Raw genomic sequence first — 22,069 nt, 5'->3', positions numbered from 1 at the left:
CTGAATAACTTTCTCATCAAACAATAATCTTCTACTCCCGACTAATCTATACCTGACCCAAGAAATTCTTTTTGGAAAATCTCCTTTCTTCTATAACTTTCCTAATAATAGCATACAATTAAATTAATCCTTTCCGATATACCTGATACACGTTCTGGGAAAAACCAATATACCTGCATCCTTTTATATTCAAATTGTCCCATACTTACACGATTCCAGGCAAGAAGTTTAGATTCGAGGAGAAATTTATTCTATCTCGGGACAGTGAAACGTTCAGATCTCAGCGGAGTTACGTTGAGATCAGTGTGGGCTTCAGTTCATTCGATGTGATTGTTTGGCTCTAATTCCTACACAAATTGTATCTTAAAGGTTTTCAAGTCAAGATGCTTTCATTACATCTTCCATAAAGTGGACAGCCCAGTTACTCATAAAGGCAACGAAGCTATTGATTTGGATCTTCTTTAATGTTTCTCTGTACATCGGTTACAGCTTCTTCCGTGCGCACTGTTCGCTATCTCATATTATCAGTAGATCTATTCATAATAAAAATTTTAGACGAAACTAAACAAAATGTTAATGCTAATAACATCTTATAATGTTTTTCAATTACACGACGACCATGAGATATTTTCTTAATCTAAAAATGTTACACAAATTGAGAAAGATACCTTCCAATAACATCCGGGTACATCTTAACTTTACGATCGTCCAATTGCCTTATTCAACCCTAAATCCGAAAGCGAGCACAAAAAACCCGAACGAGATAAATCGTTGGCAATATGAAGCCACATCAGGTCGAATTTAGCTCTTTAAAATTACCAAGGGGTCGTCCTCTAAACGGCTCCACCCCTTACTCTGCGGTCTCCCGCTGAAAGGGGGGGTTGTTTGAAGATGAGCAGGGAAACTATACCTTGTACCCATCTGTCAGTTTCATTATAGTTCAGAGATAACTAACTGTTATCAACACCGTCTTCATCTTCATTTGTTAATAAACTTGCGGTTGTTTAGAGTGTAGGTGTCAAGTGAAAAGACGTGAACTAAGGTAATCTTGAAAGGATATAAGCCACATACTTGTTGAAAATTTCATTTGAAGGTAAATGTATGACAGTATTGCATTTTCCATTACGTTGAAAAGCGTCCATGATATTTTTCCTTTAAATTATCTATTTATAACAACTAGATTAGAAATAAGTACTGGCAATATATAAATTCTCCATTATATCGTAGTTTGCATGATTTTTAAGGTTTGTAGTGCATTTATTCAATCGAAATCTCAAGTTTAGAAATAGGTAACATATAGAATAATATGTTTCATTACACGAAGAACAAAATTTGGTACACGATGCAAGCAGTGGTGGCTCTTAGCAGGTGTTCTGCACTAATATTGTCTTTTTACAACAATTTGTAATAATTTATAGTGTGGGATAAAAGAAACATGCAGAAGTGAGTTCCTCCTCGGGAACTTTGCCTCACTATTCTTCAAAGATTCCCAAACTGAAAACTGATCCAATTACTATAGTCATTTTATATATTATTACAGAATAATCTAAATATATCTTAAAATTTTCATGTTTATACAAGTTTTGGTCTTACATTAGTCTTTCATAACCATAAGCTGGGCAGAACAATAGAAGAACCGTTGGACAGGCCAAAAGCCATATCATAAGATTTTTCTTAATAAATACCTACTTGTTAATAAAGGCTAGAAAGTTTGTATTATTTGAGTTTCAAAAACATTAATATTCGATTATTTTGAATCATTTACAGTCAAACATTTATCTATCTACGATTTACAAAGTTATTAAAATGGAGGAATGTTTGAAACTTTTAAAAAAATTTTGCTGTTAAAAGCATTCCACCATAATGCTTTATTATGGTGGAATCATAAATGTAGTTTCACAGAGATTACACACATACCCACCATATGAACCTGATCTGATTTAACAGCGACGATGAAATTATACATTTTCCTCTAAAGATGCGTCATATTTTTATAGTAGCATAGAAGCTTTAGTCAGACGTTTTGAAGAGTGTGTGGAGATAAAGGTCAAAAGCCTTATCATAAGATTTTTTTTAATAAATACCTATTTGTTAATAAACGTTTGAAATTTTGTATTATTTGAATTGCAATAATTTTGCTGGAAAAAACATTCCACCATAATGCTTCATTCCAACTGCCTCGCTTTCCAAGGCTACTCTGCATACATGTAGCTTCACAGAGATTGCACACGTATCCACCATATAACCCTGATCTGTTCCCGACCGATGTTTTCCGTTCGCAAAGGCCGAGTTAAGCCTTAAAAGATTTAATTGCGACGATGAAATTATGCCTCTAAAGATGCATCATATTTTTTTTATAGTGGCATAGAAGCTTTAGTCGTTTAGACGTTTTGAAGAGTTTGAGTAGTTAGAGGGAGGATATATTGAAAAATAATTCTAATTTTGAAGACTGTTTTAAGATGTATTGATCCAAAGTTATGGACATACAATTTCCTGGATACGCCCAGTCGTCTTCTTTTATGAATTATTCTGTATACTATTTAAAAAATTTTCATAACCTTAATTATATGACTTGTTGGGATTTGAAAATGACATATGAATAATTACTAGAAAATTTCTGAATCTAAACTTCTTAATTGAAGTGGCCACATTTCACTTAAAGACAACAACGTCCACTAAATAGGACGTGAGCGTTGTAGGCGAAAGTAACTTGATGTGTTTGTATATCTAAATCTTTGTTATTAAATTCATACCTGTCTTTATTCCCACTACACTGTGCATTTTCATTGTCTTCATTCGCCCATGGTCTAAAGAACGCCATATTTTCATTTATTTAAAGACATTTATGAATCAATAAATAAATCTCACCAAGCCACGCCACGCTTATCGCAGACTGTCTAGCTGGAATATTTCAAACAAATTATGTACATACGCTTACCGACAGTTTCGGCCAATAGAAATGCATTTATGTTTACGATTCGATGTTTTCATTGGTAAACTGTGTATATGATGAGTCTACGTGGACTGACGATGTTTACCGAATTTTATACGAGGAGTAAGCATTATGTTTCATTTCTTAATTTGGTATGAGTGCCGTGGGTATTTATGAAATATTAATTGTTCCTTGGAAGATATTGGAAGAACTATAATCTGTTATACCAATCTCAGCCCTTTCTCAGGACTTATTTAGTTTTGGTCTTTGTGTTTATCAAGACATTTGTTTAGGACGCCAAAATAAGTAGTATATTCAAAATGTAGCTGAATTAATAGAAACCACTTAACCCATAGGCGCTTTTGCGGGATCCATTTTGAGAAGTATATTTTAGATGTTTCGGAATTCCTTTTCACTATTTAAATATTCCTTCTACCGATATATCATTCTATAAGTTTCAAAATAAAAAATCATTCACAAAAAATTTGCATTAATAAATGGGGAAAGGGAGTGGTACATTTTTTGAATTACTAGACCGTAATTTATGTACAGGGCATAGGTAGTTTTATTAGTAGACACACTGAAATCATGGTAGTTGGGTAGAAACTACATATATGCACAAAAAGAAAAAAGAAACATGCATAATTTTACGCCACATAATCAGTTTCCTTGTTTAAATGTTACAGATAATTTTATCAATAAACTTTCTTCAATTTCTCACTTCTCAGACCTTTTTTTGAGGTTTTTGTTGTTAAATCATACAAATTTTAGTTTTCTTTAAACTACATTGGCTTTTTTGGATAGAAATTGCTTTGACGATTCGACTTAATTTTGATCTTCTTCAAAATATTCTGAATTCATTTTCTTACAGTATTTTTGGTCCTAGGGTTGTTGACGTTGTTTTCGTTTCTATTATTCTTAGTTATATTATTCATTCTGTGTCAAGCTCATTAATTCACCTGCATAAGTTGTTGTTAGTCCTAATTATCATTCTAGTATTTTTATTCAGATTTATATCTTTTAATGTTATTTCGCGTATACTTTATATCCTGGTATCTTTATACTTCTTTTTGACACATATTATATTATTCTCACAATTATTTGTGAAAAAATTAACTGGTTCAAGCCTAGGTGAGTTTTTTTGAAGGTACAATTGGTCCCAAGCTCTAACTAAACTAAAAAAATCTAAAATATCATCAAAACAGCTGAGATTAACAAATTCTTTAATTATAAAGGAGGGCAGATTCCACGGATGTATCAGTCTTATATGACTCAGTAAAACCTCTCATTTTTTCCTTCTCTTTTATTTTTGCCTCCGCACTTATTGAATTTTTTTGAAAAGTACAATCTTCATATAAACAGCCAAAATACTGCGAAAACTGAATCCAGTCATATTTCTTCTTCGTATGGTAATAAGATTCGTGACAGTCATTTTCAACAGAACATTATCCACTAGATTCGCTAAGCTGTAACTTCTTCTTCACATTCCTATGAAGAAGAAAATGAATCGATGTGGCAATACTGGTTTATCTGCAGTTTTGATTGGTCCAAAGAAAATCTGATAGTTTCAACATTTTTCTACAAAAATCATTTTCATGTCCTAATTCTAAAGGTCTACCAATGTTCTGTTTGGTATTCCAGCTCTTGGAGATGTGTCTACTTAAGGTTGTTATGGCCTGGCTCACTAATTACCACCAATTTTTCACTTATCACTTCTTCTATAGCTTTCACTATATGTACGTCCATCCATTTCCTTGGGTCTATAGCTTTAGCCTTTCCCATTTGCTCAAATATAACAAATAAATTAAAGAACGGTTCGAATCAAATTCGTGACAAATATTAAATGCATCAGGTTAGTTTCATGATTGAGGGACGCTATCGACTGGATCACGTTTACCTGATTTACCCTATTCAAAATTTCGTTATACTCATTTCCTAATAGTGCCGTCGGGATAAACTACAATTTTTGATTAATACTGAGTATAGTTTGTGATAATTTCTATTGATTTGTGACTAATCTCTAGCTCTTTGCAAGTGAATGTTGATTCCCGAGCAACTTTTTGATTATTTTTGTTAAATATTTTCCTATTTCAGTGTTTTGAAAAGAATGGGTCCGAAGTGAGTTCCGAATGAGCTCCCTACCGCAAAAAATGCTATTTCTCTTTTCATTATGATATAATTGGGAAAAAAATTTGTGAAACAACGACGACTTTCAAATGGAAAACCCGTTTAAACGACGACGAAGAAGGTTTACATTTTGAAACACCAACAGTTTCAATTCAAGAACATCTCCCGAAGCTAATAAATGGTTTCCGACTTTCCGCATATTCCTTCAAATATGTGATTAAAAATCATTTTTCTTTCGATATTGGAAGGGAAGAAATTGTTAATCTTGGTGAAATTTCAAGCGACACCTATCTAAAAAAAGTGTTTAAAACTATGTCGCTAATTAATTTTTAGTTGCGCTGTAAAAATTAATTTCCAAGCGTAAGGAGCTATACAATTTTTAGTGCTTTTTGTCACTATTTAAACGTCTGAAACTACGTTCTCAGCCTCAATGTGTTTCATAAATGAGTATCGAAGCAGAGTCGAACCTAATTTGAAAATAAAATTCATTATGTGGTGAAAAACATCACCGCTCTTAGTAAGGTCAAAATATTTAAAATAAAAACGAAAAGATAACGAAGTATCTTTTAATTCTGTTTTTGCTAAATAGTTATTTAGCAATTTTTGTGTATGAAACAAAGAAACAAAGAATTTATATAATAATATAATTATAAATCGCTTAAAATGACAAGTAAATAGTCCATAACAAAAAATAACTAGTATGAAATCAACATCAATAAGTTGAAGATAGATTATTTATCGATCACCACGTTAAAATTTTGATCCAACAAACTGAAAATCGAAATTTTTCTTATTCTGTTTAGCAGGTACCGCAAAATGTAATCCGTTAAGTTAGCAGCGATACCTCTAAACACGGCCGTTAGCTATTAGGGATGTTACATCACTACAATTATTCAACATCATTGAGTCATTTTCTAAGTTATCATCAATTAGAAGATCGATCAAATGAAAACGAACATCAAACTTCGAATTTGTGTGACGATATTGTTCAAGAAAATGATATTCGATGTAGAAGTAATTCTTCCGCTAGTAATAAGTCTTTTACGATAGCTGCAATATTGGGATTGAAGAATGATAACAAAAACCTAGGTGAGTTGATAAATGATTTAGTGTTTAAACAAAATACATTTTCATGATTCCTAAAGACATTTCTATTAAAAATGTTTGTAACCCTCTCACCCATACTTTAAATTCATTATTATATCACCTACATCTGAATTTTTACCTGAGAAAGAGCAGAAAGACTGATACGAAGAGCAAAAGAAAGAATTGTGGTTTCTGTAAGAGGATAAGCGAATGAATACCATACCTCAAAGACCAACAAAAAAATATTCCAAACTGTTCCTCTGTTCCTGTTTTAATTAGTTCTGCAGGAATAGCGCATGATACAGGGGATTTCCGTTTTTCAGGGACCCACACATCGATTTGTTTTTGGCTGACCCTATATTTAGGCCGATATTCTCATCTATGTTGAATTCTGTTTTTTCTTTATGACCTTTTTTCCCTTCCACGTAGGTATTTAGCTTCTGACAGCAGCATGGTTTTTGATTTCGTCGATTTTCATTGTATCTTCCCAGCGCTTATTCTGCAGCTCCTATATATGGAGGTTGAAAGATTCCATCTTATTTCTCACACAAAACTTTTTGCGGGATAAGGACGATGAAAAGAAAGGACCTCAAAAAAGAAAGAAATAAAGAAAATGGTTGAGCAGAACAAGAAGAAATGAAAGAATTATATTCAAAATAGAAAAGAAAGAAAAAAATAAGGAGGCATACAAAACCATAAGAAGCAAAGTTAAGAAAGAAGTTAAAGAAGCGAAAAACAAAACATGGAAACAATTTGAAGAAAAATTAGCAAATGCCTATGAAGACAATAACAGAAGTTTCTGAAAGAAAGAGAAAGGGAAACATATTAGAAACATACAGCCTCAGAGGTAGAAACTTGAAAAATGAAGAAGAATTCGAGGAAGGGGAATTATACGAATATAGAAAGATAAGAGAGGAGAAATCGCGGAAGATTGAGTGGAGGAAACAATAGGAAAAATCAAAATGGGAAAAGCATTTGGAGGAGACAACATAGAAGCGGAAATGATACAATATTTAGGACAAACAGAAAAGGGAAAGAGAAATTCAATTTAGCATGGAACGCAAATAAAATTCCCAGAGTATGGGAAGAAGATTCTCGTTGATGAGGAAATGGAGTAGAAACAAAGTGAATATAGAAAAAGAAAACAAACTATAAACAACATATGCATATTAAGGACCTTAATATTACATATTACATTCAGTTTAGGATGGCAGTAAAACAAGGAGATAGGCTTCTATTTATACTTGTTATGGATAGAATGACAAAAGCAAAAAAAGGATGAAGGAGAAGAACTATAAACTGCAGACAATAATTGGCTATGGAAACCGGAAAATGGACGGATTAGTATATGCAGACGAAAATAGTAATCGTAACAGACACATTTGAGAAAATGGAAGAAAAGTAGACATGAATAAAGACAATACAAAACTTGAGAATGGTAGTATATCAAAAAAGAGAACATTGCGAAGATTTAATAATGAATAAAGAAATAGGAGAAGACAAAAGTATATAACTGGAAAACTCTACTCACGTAAAGTATGAAAGTGAAACTTGACTAATGAACAAAAAGATACAGAGTAGATTAGTAGCAGCGGAGATGAAGCAACAGAGGAAAATAACAGGGAAAACGAGGATGGATAGTATATAAGAAATAAAGTAATTTTAGAGAAACTTAAATAGGAAGCAGTAGAAAACAAAATAGTTTGAAGATGTTTAAACTGGTACTGATACATGAAGAGAAGAACACCACAAATCCTCACAAGAAAAATGACAGAAACAAAAAGATATAAGAAAATAAGGAGAGGAAGATCCAAGAAGTAGTATAGGAAGAAGGAAGACAAAGGAAAACAATACAGCAGATGTATGAAGTAGCAGAAAAGAGCGGAAAGAGGAAACGCTTGTTTGAAACATGAGTATTTAATAAACAAAACGACAATCGTAGGGTCAACATATTTTTTATACACGCTATGTATATTTCAAGCAAGATATATTTTAACTGTGTAATTTAAGACACTTGAATAGTTTATTTTTTTAATTGCAGGTAGCGCGGTAGGTTCTGCGACCGATTTAAGTGTCGTGAACTTATCGACGGGCGGTGACCGAAGCGGTGGCGCTCTGATATCTGGTTGCAGCAGGTTACAACTTCCGGTACACGTCTCGTCGGTGTCAGGCACTGCCGCTCCTGGAGGCCACTTTGCCCCCTCTAACCCTTCAGATACTGGTCGCGGATGCCCCCCGTCTAGGCACAATGGTAAGTCTCTTTTTAAAAAGTATCACATTGCAATTATTGTATTCAATAAAAACACGACTGAAAAAAAGAACGACAAAAGATTAACAGAAGAATAAACACGGGAAGGAGTTCAATTAATAGTGTTTATTAGTCGCATCATAATTAATTGGTATTTGGACAATTATTTGAAGTGGAATTTTTGGAACCGTGGGACATACTGATCATATCGAGTGTCCTAAGTCGTGCTTGTAAGCGGTGCCTTAAGCACCCAAGTCGATATTTTCAATCAGGGACGCAATATTCCGCTTCCAAAAAAATGTAAAGTCCATTATCTGACCTAATTTTCAACTACAGAAATAATTTTGGCGAAAGCGGTTCATAGAATTTACGTATTCAGAATTTTAAACAACCAACCAAGAAAACCAGTGCGAGGAATCTCAAAGTGGAAATGAAGAAAAATACAAAATCATGTATTAACACCAAAACAGATGATAGAAAAAAAAAGTTTTCCACTAACTGTCTACGCTAAGAGTGAACGTACCGTTAACATCAATTTCAAGACTCTGACCCGGTCATACTCGAATTACTCATGGAAGAAGATCCTCCCAAATGTAACGAGTGCAATGTGAGACTGAACGTTGAACTTATTCTCGTGAACAAAAGACAAAACTGTATAATAATATAATAACGAAAGGTTAGGTGCTAATAACCCTTAGCGGTTGAAGCACACACAGAAAAAAAAAACAAATTGAAACCCAGACACAAACAGAAGCATTTGACGATACTGTTAAGAGCTTGATAAGAGAAAATAATTTATGATATATTATAGAATTGAAACAACTACAAATAGCATATTGAAATCAAAGACCGTTGTCTGCTAGTAACCAAAAAGAATTAAAATATAATTAAATAACATGAAAACAGGAATTAAAAATGAAAAACGCGAATAGAAAAAAGACAAAAATTAATATAGTGGAATAAGAAAAGGAAAATCTCAAAATCTAAATTGACTAATTAATGTTGAATAATAGAATAACATGAAAGCAGATATTAAAAGTAAACAAAACTATTATTAGTATAAAAAGCAGAAAATTTTAACATCGAAATCGATGAAATTATTTAAAATTTTTAAATATTTATGAACCAATACAAGAAATAAAGAGACAGATGAAAATTTAAGAATCAGCGCAGTAGTTGAAGAAGTTTTGAATGTTTAAAAAACAATTTTTAAACTTCATGTAGGTGTGGTAGTTAGAGAGTTGGTAGCTGCTCTATTCAGCAATAGCGAACGGACCCTCATTTTCATCCGCTACAACTAGCTCCCGATCACTGATCGGTGACTTGGTTCTTCTAAATACGATTCTAAAAATCATATTCCTCACGATTACAATCGTTTTTATATCCGATGAGTTTTCTAAACAATTTAATCCTTTGGTACGTTTCCGTGTCGAATATATCATCCATAAAAAATTCCTCTACTTATTTTAATTAGGTTGCGTAATCTAGCCATACCACAATCAATGAAAAACGTATCAATTAGAAAATTCAATCCGTTTTCTGAATGTTTTCTAACCGTTCCAGCTAAAATCAAAGAGATATCTTAATCCAGAATATAAGCTCTATTCGATGTCCTTCAACGTTTTAATTATGTTTCAGTGAGGAATTCCCTCAAGCACATGTCACATGGTGTATTACAAAATAAAAAAAGTTGTAAAAGCAAAAGAGTCAGAACGATTTTCACTCCCGAACAATTGGAAAGGCTGGAAGCGGAATTCGAAAGACAGCAATATATGGTTGGACCGGAACGACTTTATTTAGCACATACGCTTCAACTCACCGAGGCACAAGTTAGTAGATACATGCTTGTTTTTTTTTGTGTTTATTCGTTATAAAATAAAAATATGCGAGTTTGAGAATAACGTAAAAAAATTTTTTTCATGGTTCCGATAAGTATTATCAATGATCTCAGTAGTTGAGGCATGAGATGGGAAAAAACTCTCCATCAATTGCAATTATTCTATAGTTCACATATTTTTAACAAGGAATATTGATGACAAACGTAATCAATCAAGAATAAGAGTAAACAACCCTCTAACGACAAGAAACCGCAAATGATCTTATCTCCCTCCGGTAACATAATTTGTTCTCGGTTTTCAGGTGAAGGTCTGGTTTCAGAATAGGCGTATAAAGTGGCGCAAACACCATTTAGAATTAACACATCAACGTCTTGCGGTTTTGAAACAGCAACAGCTTCTACTCGATGACACTCAACCGGATGTACAAGATACTAATAGTTCCGGAACGGATACGTGAGTTTAATAATAAAAAAAATATATTGTGACGCTAAAGTAAACTTACGCAAATATGATTAATTAAAGAGAAACGAAACTAAAATGTTGTTTATTCAGAATCATTTATTTTTAATAAATCAAATTATTGAAATATTATTTTTAGACGACGCCATCTGAAAGTTGTTCGTTCTGTATTCATTTACATACCGAAAGTTGCGTTTTGAGTTTTACATGTAGTAAAAGTGACAGTTCCGTACTGCAAAACACTTTCAGGACGCTCTGGATTAAACAACTTTAACTTTCTTAAATGCGACTCTAGCCACTTCAATGTTGACAGTTGACAGTTTCACTTCGATGATTTTGTATAACCTTAAATTTTTAATTTTCTGAAATTATTTGTTTTATCCGAAGTTTTGTCTAAATGAATGAATAACGATGAATGATGATGGAAAAGAAAACCTCAGTGATGAAGAGTTACTCGAATCCACGTCACCTGATCTCACCCAAAAAAGCAATGCGGCCGTTCTTAATTCTTTGCCGGATAAATCTCGTGCAAGGTACGAAAAACAGTACGAGCTCTTTATGAAGTGGTGTCACCAGAAAAAATTATAAATAAAATGTTTATAATTCTCTATTGAAAAAGTTTTTAATTCATGCGTCGTCTAAAAAATGAAAAATGTTGTGTACACCGCGGCTGAAATACTACTTTTTTGGACTCCTTGGCATACAAATAACTATTGTCATTTGATTCCAAGATAAACGAACGCGGAAAGTAAAATTGTTATTTGGTGACGTTACTGAATTTTAATATCAATCAAAGATTCTATCATAATTAGTTTTTTAAGCTTAAAAATCAATGCAATAAACAAAATCATTTTTATTTTATTAACGTTTTCCTACTACTGAAATAAATTGTATTTAAGTTTTATCAAATACTGAGAATCTTTATTCCTACAGCTTAAGTTGGAAATTCCTAAAATTGCCACAATTACTAGAAAATTTCTCTTAAAAATGTTATTATTGAAATGAGATTTTCCCTGGTCGACACCACAGTATAATAAAATAATAAAGTTGAGTTGAACACCTTAAGTTTTGAGATAGACAAATAAAATTCAATATGGCTAAAACAAATTTGGATGTGGCTTTATTGTTTTCCAAAATATTCTTCATTGAGATCCATACACTTTGACATGCGTTTGCACCAATTGTCGTAGCATTAAGATAACTGCAAAATATGTGATTTGATTGCATCAACTGCTTCTTCAGGAGTAGAAAAACGTTTACCACGCAATTTATTTTTAATCTGTGGGAATAAGAAGGAATCATTTGGTGCCTGCACGGTGGGTTACCCATCAATTAAATGTTTTGACTGTTCAAAAACGTTTTTGTTTGAACTGATGTGTGAGAGCTCGGATTGTCGTGGCGAAGAATGATTCGTCTTCTGCGATTGGTTTCCCTGATTTTTCGAAGACTTCTGTCAAACAAATGCTGATATACCATTCAGAATTGCCCGTTCTACGTTGCTGTAATGGAACGACGGCGACATGTTCAGTTATACCGAAAAAACAGGCGACCATTCACGCTTCGTGCGTGAACAATTTTCGTTTAGTTTCGGCTTCATATGCATAGATTTTTTCAGCATATCTGTGCTCCAGTCGACACAAATTCATCCTAAAGCGAAGTGCGATCACGAATTAATTCGGAAAATCGGCGAAACACGGTAGCTCGACATGGTGCTTCATCACGAAAAATTAAAACGAGTTGATTGGCACACTGCTGGGTTAATCCGCTCGAAAGCCATCGAATAATCATCGCACGAAAATGTTCGCGATTTATGTCCATTTTTTGATCAAGTTGAATGTTTTAAGTAACTGTAAACAACTTGAATAGCACCTGTATCTTCATGACGGCAATGTCAGATTTGACATAGTCACATCAGTGTTGCCATTTCCCAAAACTTGAATAGTAACCCTCGTAACCATAGACATAGACCACTAGTCACCACAGATTATATTGAGAGAGAGAGAGAGAGAGAGGTTCGTTGGGTTTTTTGTGATTGGGAGAAGATATTATTTACGTGGAAGAACGGATGCAATAGGCTGGAAAAGAGAAAAAAATAATTGAAAAAAACGTGGAAAAGCAAACCCCCGAAACAAACTATCTAATTTCCGCAGATTGTGATGATATTTTTTTTACGGTTGGTACTTTTCGTTTTTCAGAATAAGTGATACCAACGTGAGATATGTCGGTGTAAGCTGCAATTTGGTGTGAAACTTACTTACACTAAATGTAACCTAAAATTTTACGTTTTCCTATATTTTAGGATGCCCAGAATTTTAAATATTTTTAACGTGAAAAATTTCTTCAAATTTTTCTGAATTTTACTTACTGTTGTTCGTCTGATCGTCTGCCTAAAATTTCGTAACAAAATCGGGCAACAAAATGTCTCAGAGGTAAAGTGGTTTATGATTTGAATAATTGCGTTTTGTTTAAATGATAAACTATGCAAATTGTGGTTTATACAAATTTATTTACAATATGAAATATTTTTTTTCTACGATGGTGGATTTTTGTTGTAAAAAATTCATAAATATTCGTAAGTTTACTGATGCGATAAATATTTTCGGATATCGGTCTATTTAATATTAAACTAAGTAAATAATATGTAGCAAAACACTGTACATATGACACGAAAATGTATATATTAAAAAAATGTAAAAATGTTCAAATCAAAGAGTCCAAGAAGTTAATCAAAGATCTATTTATCAATGCTACTGCTCACTTCTGTATTATCTTTTAATGATATTTCAAACTCAGCAATAACAGAATTTCAAAATATAACGAGAAAAGAAAATGACAACGTTCATACGATTTATATTGCGAACTAGTGAAATAACACGCAAATGTGAGAAAGTTACTTTCAATCGAGTTGTGTATGGGTTTTCTTACAAACACTTTATAAGTTCAGTAGCGATATAATACTCTGTGTAATAAATCCATCAGTATTAACCCTGTATTAAAATATAAATTTTAATATACCGATTTAGTGAAAACCATTGTCACTTTTCCATTTTCGGATACTTATCTGCCTCCTGTAATTGTGAAATTATTTGGCCGAATAAACCAGTAAATTTGAAACAACCTCTGTAAAACTGTAGGTCAGGTAATTGATTTTTTCAATTTTATTCTCCCGGAGATATCAGGGTGAAAAATTCCGCTTGCAAGCTACATCATAAGCTTCAGCGGAATTTAACAGAAAATTCAGGAAACTGATTAGGAATCGATATCCCATCTCCAAAAAAATTGATGTGGTTTTCCTAACTTCCACGGACTATCACTAGCATTTGCTTTGTTGAAATCACTAAATTGAATTATTCGATTACTTTGTTTTTATCTTCATAATATTGTAGAAGATATTACTAAAAGACAATTACTTCTGAAAATTCACTAATTCTAGCCTTATTTTCACAAATGATTTCCATTTTTTCATCTCTAAGGTAACATAATCATTTCAAAACTAAAACAAAAGGTCCTGGAAACAGCTACTTTTGGTAGTACATGTATAAAATTATACTTTCGGATATGACTGTTATTTAAAATGAGTCGAAACAGCAATTAAAGCTGATTTTACAGTCTTACGCTCGCGCTCTCGTTCGAGGTCACGCTGGAAACTATTTACAGAGTTTTTGAGTTTCCGTTGTCAATAAGGTTTTAATTGGCTGTCACTATTTGGACTAATTTCATTTCGCAAAACCAGATGTATGGTATAAGAAAAATCTCGTTACTGTCTGGTTTTTTGTCAAGTTTCGGCATTTTTTTAGATTTGTTAATATTGTGTTTATTCTAGTCATGGTTGAATTTGATTAAAATTGATGTACTATATGACCTGAATACCAGTTTTCATTTGTTGGCGCTGGAACGCCAGCGTCGAACGTAAACCATTTTCCAACACCAACTAGGCGTGAACTTGTACGCGAGCGCGGGCGTTTGTGCTTATAAAAAGGTCAATTTATCAACTTTTAAGCTTGCGCTCATCCTAAATTAAACAGATTACCAAGTGTGATTTAAAAAAACAAATGCCGGCGCTCGCGCTTCAATGCCTAAGGCCTCGGTCTCCCATTAAATTCTATATGCAGCGACCGACTGGAAGGTAAACGTTCTGATCTACGTCTGAACGCCAGGCACAGCCTAGCCAGAACAGCGCTAGCGTCTAGTCGTGTGTTATAAAATGGATATAAATTCAACAAGGAACCGAGTATTTGTGAAGAGAAAGAAAGAAGGATATTTCCAGATTTTGATAATGAAACACTTAAAAGAAACCAATACATACTAAATTTATTGAATATTTTCATGTCAATCAAGAACATTTCAAACATATCGTAGAACTTGTGCGGGAATATATTATAAAACTGCCATCAAAAAGGCATCCTAAGCCCATAACACACGAAGAAAAAGTTGCTTGTCACTTTTATTGTATAATGGACTGATTCAATCAATAATTCAGCTTTTACCTTATCGAATTTCGACATTTTGGGCTGACGCCAAATACGTAAGCATCATGATGCGGCTTACGGCGTAACGCCGTACGCGGCCGACGGCGTTTATAGGAGACCATAGCCTGCGAACGCGAGCTTAAAAATTGATCTCAATGGTTTAAATATATACATGTACGTTTGTAATGAATATATGTACTTATTTGAAACATCTGGACTCTTTAGATTCATATATCAACTGTAGTGCAAATGTATTAAGCCAAAGGGTTGTTCAATAATTTATTTGTTATTAACCTAACAAGAAATTTAATTGAATTTAGTATGTAAACTGATGTAATTACAAATAAAAAACTATTAACTGAATCAGTTTATTTTCATTATACCACTATCAACAATATTCTGGAGACATCACTTAAAAGGGATTTTCGGAGACTATGATTCTCAACACAATTTTCTGCGGCTGTAAAAAGGGATGAGGCTACAAAAGGTGGTTTGACGGTGGTTTACAAAAGGCGAACCTTCTCTAAAAAGATTGTTTTATTGTCGAAGATATGATGGCGACCATTGTCTGGGATAGTCATGGGATTTTGTCAACGACTATCTTCAAGAAGGTAAAACAACAATAGGAGAGTAGTACGTATCATTCTTCAATAAGGTAAAGGGAGTAATTACAAAAATCAACCGCATTTTAAGAAAAAAAGGTACTTATCCAATTGGATACGTATCTTCTCATACTTTGATCTGCCATGGGTAAACATTCCCTTGCTAGAGACAGATGTTATTTTATATGTTAACGCTTATTTTGGAGGGCAACTATTATATGGAAGATTTAAGAAGGCTAGAACATCACTGTACTAAGTGTATAGACTTAAACGGAGCCTTTGTTGTAAATAGAAATTATTCTGAATTCGTCCCTGAATATTCACCATAGCATCCATCTGAGAAATTACATCAAACTGCAAATGTTCCTGTTTCAGTGTTTTGCACAAATTGAATTGATTTTATGTCATAACTTTCTTTTAAAAGAGTGTTTTCAAGGTCTGATTCCCTTTTTACGACTTTTTATACATAAAAAAATATTTATCATCACGTCACGTATATTATGTATAGACTCGCAATAAAATTTTACATGTCTGAAGCACAAGAACGGAATTGAAAGAATGCAGAATTTATGGTACCCACTCAAAACATCAGAGAAATGTGGCGATTTGATAGAGGTATGTGGTTTTGTCGACGACAGGAAATAATACAGTCACGGCTGTCCGATCCTTACGCACACCCACCTGCTGAATACACTTCAAAAGTGCATTGATTCGTCGATCCGTTTTATTTAATCTTAAATAGTTCTCATTTTAAATCCAAATTTACTATACGAGTGTAATTAATGTCCAATCATGCCTCAACTGTAGTGCGACCACGATTGAATTCGGAAAGCCAGCGAAACATGGTGTCTCGAGATCGTGCTTAATCGCCAAAAGTCGAAGCGAGTTGATCGGCACTCTGCTGTTGGTTTAATCCAAGGTTACTAGAATAATAGAAGGTTTGTGCGCAGTAGACAAGGGACGTCACCGGTTCTTCGCAGCTATGGATTCGTTAGTTAGAAATGTATTCGTTTGTATAGCCAGATCAGCAAGAGATAACACACATCCTCATAACTCGAACATAATGTTAATGAGCTTCTGTTTGACATAAAAATATAAACATAATGACGTAGCTGGTGTTCTAGCAGCTGATCGTTTGTTTACAAAAACATGCGCATGTCACGAATCTTCTATTATTCTAGTAACCTTGGTTTAATCCACGTCGAAAGTCATAGAAAATCATCGTACGAAAATGTTTGCGATTTAATACCATTTATTGACCAATATGAATGCTTAAAGTATTTATAAACAACTCAAATAGCACTCATATGACAATATATTCTGAGTACGTTCACCATTAAAAACTTTATGTTGGCAATGACAGATTTAACAAAACTCAAGTAGTAACCCTGGTAAAGACTAAAACTAGGTACCTTTTTCGTTTTGATTTTTCTAGTTAGATGCTATAAGCCATAATATTAGTGGGCACATAAACTAATGAAGTCACTTGAAGCACGTTTATTTGTAGTAGGCAAATAAGTGAAGTTTCATTAAAGATACTTTTAACAAAAATATAAGTTTAATACAAATTCAGTATTCAATGCAAACCATAGGAAATAACAGTAATTTTATACTTTCGCGGCTCTAGAAAATCGAAAAATCATCCGATTTCGATGATTTTTTTTAAATCTTCGTTTTTACGGCGGATTTACGAAAAAAATTATGAGAATAAAAAAAATGAGAACTTATATTGGTTTCAGGGCTTTAAATGTTTTTGAAAATGCACTCATTCACGTATAATTGCTGAAAACTTTTTTTCAAATAATTAAATGAAGTTGGTATATATTTTTTTTCATAATCTACACAAATAACGAACAAATTGAAAAAAAAATATACAAAAATCATGTTTTTACAATTAAAAAAATAACAATTTCTCTTAAAATTGACCTTTTCTCATATATAATCGTTTGTACCTTTTTTATTGAGTAATCATGAAAGTTATATGAACAAAAACATTCTTATAATTTCATTTTCTTTGTTCCAAAATGTTAGTTTTTTTGTGTAGGTTAACAAAAAAAATATATGAACTGCTTTTGATGCTTTGTAAAAAAGTTATGAACGATTATACGCGAAGAATTGCGTTTTTGATCACAACTAAAGTCATAATACTATATGAAATCTCCAGGTGAGATATTTCCCATATTTTTTTTCATAAATCCGCCGTAAAACGAAGATTTTAAAAAACATTCATCGGAATCGGATGATTTTTCGATTTTCTAGAGCCAAAAAACGAGAGGACCACGAAAGTATAATTTCACCGAAATAACATGTTTGAATCAACTATAATCTGGCCGGTCGGTAGTGAGAGCAATAAAAACGCGTGATCGGCTAGTGGTACCTTTTATAACGATTCGTATTGGCTGAAGCAATGTCTGAGAAAGTCAAGTTCACACAGCTGCACGTTAAATTTATATTATTATTATTATTATTATATTCTAAAAATTTTATATTAATAATTATTTTAAGCTTTTGTTTTATTATGTTATTTATTTACTTTGATAAAAATTAAAAATTAAACTACATTTCTAACATGCGCTTTTACAGTAAGAATTATGTGACTGTATAATAGCGCATGTTAAACATGTACTTTAATTTTTATTATTCTTTAATATGTGGTATTATAGTTATGTTATACATTGACTATCCTCTATTTTAAAATAAATTTTATCGTTAAAAGTGGCTGTGATAGTCATGGAACTAAATTTAAATTGTCTATTTACGTTATTCAATCTGAAGAACAATCATTTCTAAACGGGTCATTGCTTTAATACTTTTCGAATTTTGACAAAATGCATCTGAGGATACAAAGCATAATAAATATTTATTATTTATAAAAACTGGAGCGATTTTCCTCATTGCAACCAAGTTATTGTTTTTATTGTAGTTGCAATCTTTTGGTTAGTGTGGATAAAAAAATATTCCAAGACTATAATGTTTACATATTGGAAACAAGTGGAACCTCTAATAATAAATTTGAGAGCTGATTCGTCCTCGTCGGAATCAGATTCCGATTTAGATTAAAATAAAAATTCATCCGTCTTTATATCCCTCTCAACCACCTTTTTTGAAAACAAAGAATTTATTCAGGAAAGGACGTTATGTTGTTTATAAAGATTATTATTATCATTATTATTATTATGTATATCGTTTTGTATGAATTTACTTTATAACCTTTGATACGTATTTGAATAAAACGACATTTCTTTACAGTATTAGGTACCCTTACATTTTTATTTAATATACCATAAATTTGAAAAACCGTCTAGCTATTTATATATATTTATAGATACTTTTAAAAAAATCAAGGCAACGTGTGAAATATGTAGGTATAACATTTAGTAGTTAACTAAGTGAACGAAGATTTTAATGTATGAATGCTATGCAATTGATAAATAAAAGTATTATTTATATGATATGATATTAAAATAAAGTATTTAAAATTCAAATAAAAATGTTAGTTTGAAAAAAGCATTTAAAATTCAATTCAAATTTGCCACTAAATACCTTTTAGTGTTGTGTATGGTGTGATTCAGGCTTACAATTTCTCTCTCACGCACTATGCACGTGGTTATTCTCTGTAATGAGCGGCCAGATTATAATGTGTCTTATTTTCGTAGTAAACTTTTTAAAATAAAACTCGAACTTATAATTTCAAAAACATATTTATTGACTTTCTCAACCACTGCGTATTCCATAAAATACACGTTACTAAAAACATGTTTAGGATTATCCTACAACAAAATCAGAGAAACTGGAAATTTGCGTACGCCTCTGCTCAATTAAATCATCTGAATTACAGCATCTCTTTTATAGGTCCTTCTTATTTAAGCGAATAATGTTGCCGTCCCCTTTCCTTCACAAGCACTAGACGAAGGTCGGACTCTGAATGGCACAACGTCGACGACATTTCCTATTTATTAGATCCACATCAGTAACGTTGCTCTTTTGTTCTCTTAAAATACTTTACAGATAATTGCTTACAAAGAATTCAATTACTTACCGTCTTACTGTTTATTGTTCGAGTTTATTTTTCATTTTGCCAAACTGTAAAGAATTTTTTTTTATAGATCTTGATACAATTTAGTATTTTTCTGGAAATGTATGACTCCTCATAAAGGAGGCAATTTTTTGTGTCCCACTGCCCTAGGTGTTAGTACTTCTCCCTAAGGTACTTTCAGCGAAATGGGCAGAACATTCGCAGACTTTTTAACATGTTCTGTTGCTATTTCATCTACACTATTCGAATGGTAAATTTTCATCACTTAACTGTCATAACTTTTTTTGAGTAATTGCCCTTTGCCTCTATTTCTTCGGGTATTAACCAATCGAATATTTCTTGCTTCTGCCATATAGCATTTGGTAAAATTTTCTTCAATTTTAAATGGTAACTCACATTGTCCATAACTACGAGGATATATTGAAAAATTCTTAGCCTACTATAGAACCAAAAATATTTTATTACTCAATATTTATTACAGCGAACCTGCAACGTCGCTAGATCTTTAAAAAAAAGTTTCTTCTTGCTCTACAAACCAGACCTCCACAACTTTTATTACCTCCTCGTTGGAAGAAAATTTTCGCATGAAAAGATGACATTTTTCCAATTCTCGTCTCGTCTCTTCTGTTGGAGGCAATACTATAGGGAAACATGTTAAACTGACAGGTATTGACTCATTACGGATTTTGTGTTGTGTATTAAATTAATTTCTCCCAAGCATGGAGACGAGACTCGGGACGAGACACGAGATGAGACTCGAGACGAGACTTTCATCTTGTTTGCGTTGTGAGATGGGTTTCGTCTTGTAGACTAGTCTACAGGGAAACATTGGTAATTATACACTTTCACGGTCACCTGGTTTTTTGGCTCTAGAAAATCGAAAAATGGATGGATTTTAATGATCTTGGTCTCAAAATGTTTCATTTTACGGCGGATTTATAAAACATATTAGTAGAAATAGCTGGAATGAAAATTTCTCATAGTTTTACTGTTTTAAATCGTAAAAAAAAACGGTTTTGCAAAATAATCCTTTACAAAAAATTTGGTAATTATACACTTTCACGGTCACCTGGTTTTTTGGCTCTAGAAAATCGAAAAATGGATGGATTTTAATGATCTTGGTCTCAAAATGTTTCATTTTACGGCGGATTTATAAAACATATTAGTAGAAATAGCTGGAATGAAAATTTCTCATAGTTTTACTGTTTTAAATCGTAAAAAAAAACGGTTTTGCAAAATAATCCTTTACAAAAAATTATCTCATATTCAGATAAAGTTCTTATATTTTTTTTTGTATTCTACATAAATTAATAAACAATTTAAAAAAAAATCCAAAAAGAATGATTTTTTCAGTTTTTATAGCTTAAAATGAAATCGATGAAAAACAATCAATTTTCGTGAATAGTTTCGTACTATATTCTTCAATGTTAATAGTTTTTGGACCATTAAAAATCGAAAAATAGATAAATTTTATAATTTTGGTCTCAAAATGTTCCATTTTATGACGAATTTATGAAAAACACTAGGGTTGTGGCTGAATTCGCGGTTTTTAATAGTTTCAAACCTTAAATAGTAGAAAAACTTTTTTTTTCAAAATAATCATTTTTTTATGTAAATTGCGAAAAAAAATATACGAACTTGATTCCACGACGTCAGAAACAGTTACGAAGGATTATAGGTATGTAGAAAGTCTTTTTTTTGCATTTAAAGTCTTGAAACTAAAAAATATTTATTTTTTTTCACTTTTTTTTAAATCCGCCGTAAAATGGAACATTTTAAGACCAAGATCATTAAAATCCATCCATTTTTCGATTTTCTAGAGCCAACCTAACCTAACCTAACCTAACCTAACCTAACCTAACCTAACCTAAACTAACCAAAAAACCAGGTGACCGCGAAAGTGTATAATTACCATAATTTTTTGTAAAGGATTATTTTGCAAAACCGTTTTTTTACGATTTAAAACAGTAAAACTATGAGAAATTTTCATTCCAGCTATTTCTAATAATTTTTTTTTATAAATCCGCCGTAAAATGGAACATTTTGAGACCAAGATCATTAAAATCCATCCATTTTTCGATTTTCTAGAGCCAAAAAACCAGGTGACCGTGAAAGTGTATAATTACCGAAACATTTCACACTTACGATTTAAAAAAGGTATTGCTCGAGTCGAGTATTTTATTCCTTTCTACTTTTTCTACGTGGTAAGTTGAGAGTTTCGAAAAGCCGATTCATCTTGCAGGCAAGACTACAGGGAAACATCTCAGAGTGA

The 22,069-nt window shown here is 32.4% G+C and overlaps 1 protein-coding gene across 1 annotated transcript; it reads left to right on the top strand.

Moving 5' to 3' along the window:
* The first annotated feature begins 956 nt into the window (after window positions 1–956).
* On the top strand, window positions 957–12,850 carry LOC130892273 (T-cell leukemia homeobox protein 1). The gene is made up of 5 exons (XM_057797554.1): window positions 957–1,093; window positions 5,863–6,148; window positions 8,187–8,396; window positions 10,032–10,222; window positions 10,533–12,850. The coding sequence occupies exons 2-5, from the start codon at window positions 5,932–5,934 to the stop codon at window positions 10,686–10,688; spliced, it is 774 nt and encodes a 257-aa protein (XP_057653537.1). The 5' UTR covers window positions 957–1,093; window positions 5,863–5,931; the 3' UTR covers window positions 10,689–12,850.
* Window positions 12,851–22,069: the final 9,219 nt, after the last annotated feature.

The sequence above is a fragment of the Diorhabda carinulata genome, chromosome 4 (assembly GCF_026250575.1).
Source record: "Diorhabda carinulata isolate Delta chromosome 4, icDioCari1.1, whole genome shotgun sequence".
NCBI lineage: Eukaryota > Metazoa > Arthropoda > Insecta > Coleoptera > Chrysomelidae > Diorhabda > Diorhabda carinulata.
This window is presented reverse-complemented; position numbering and strand designations above follow the sequence as displayed.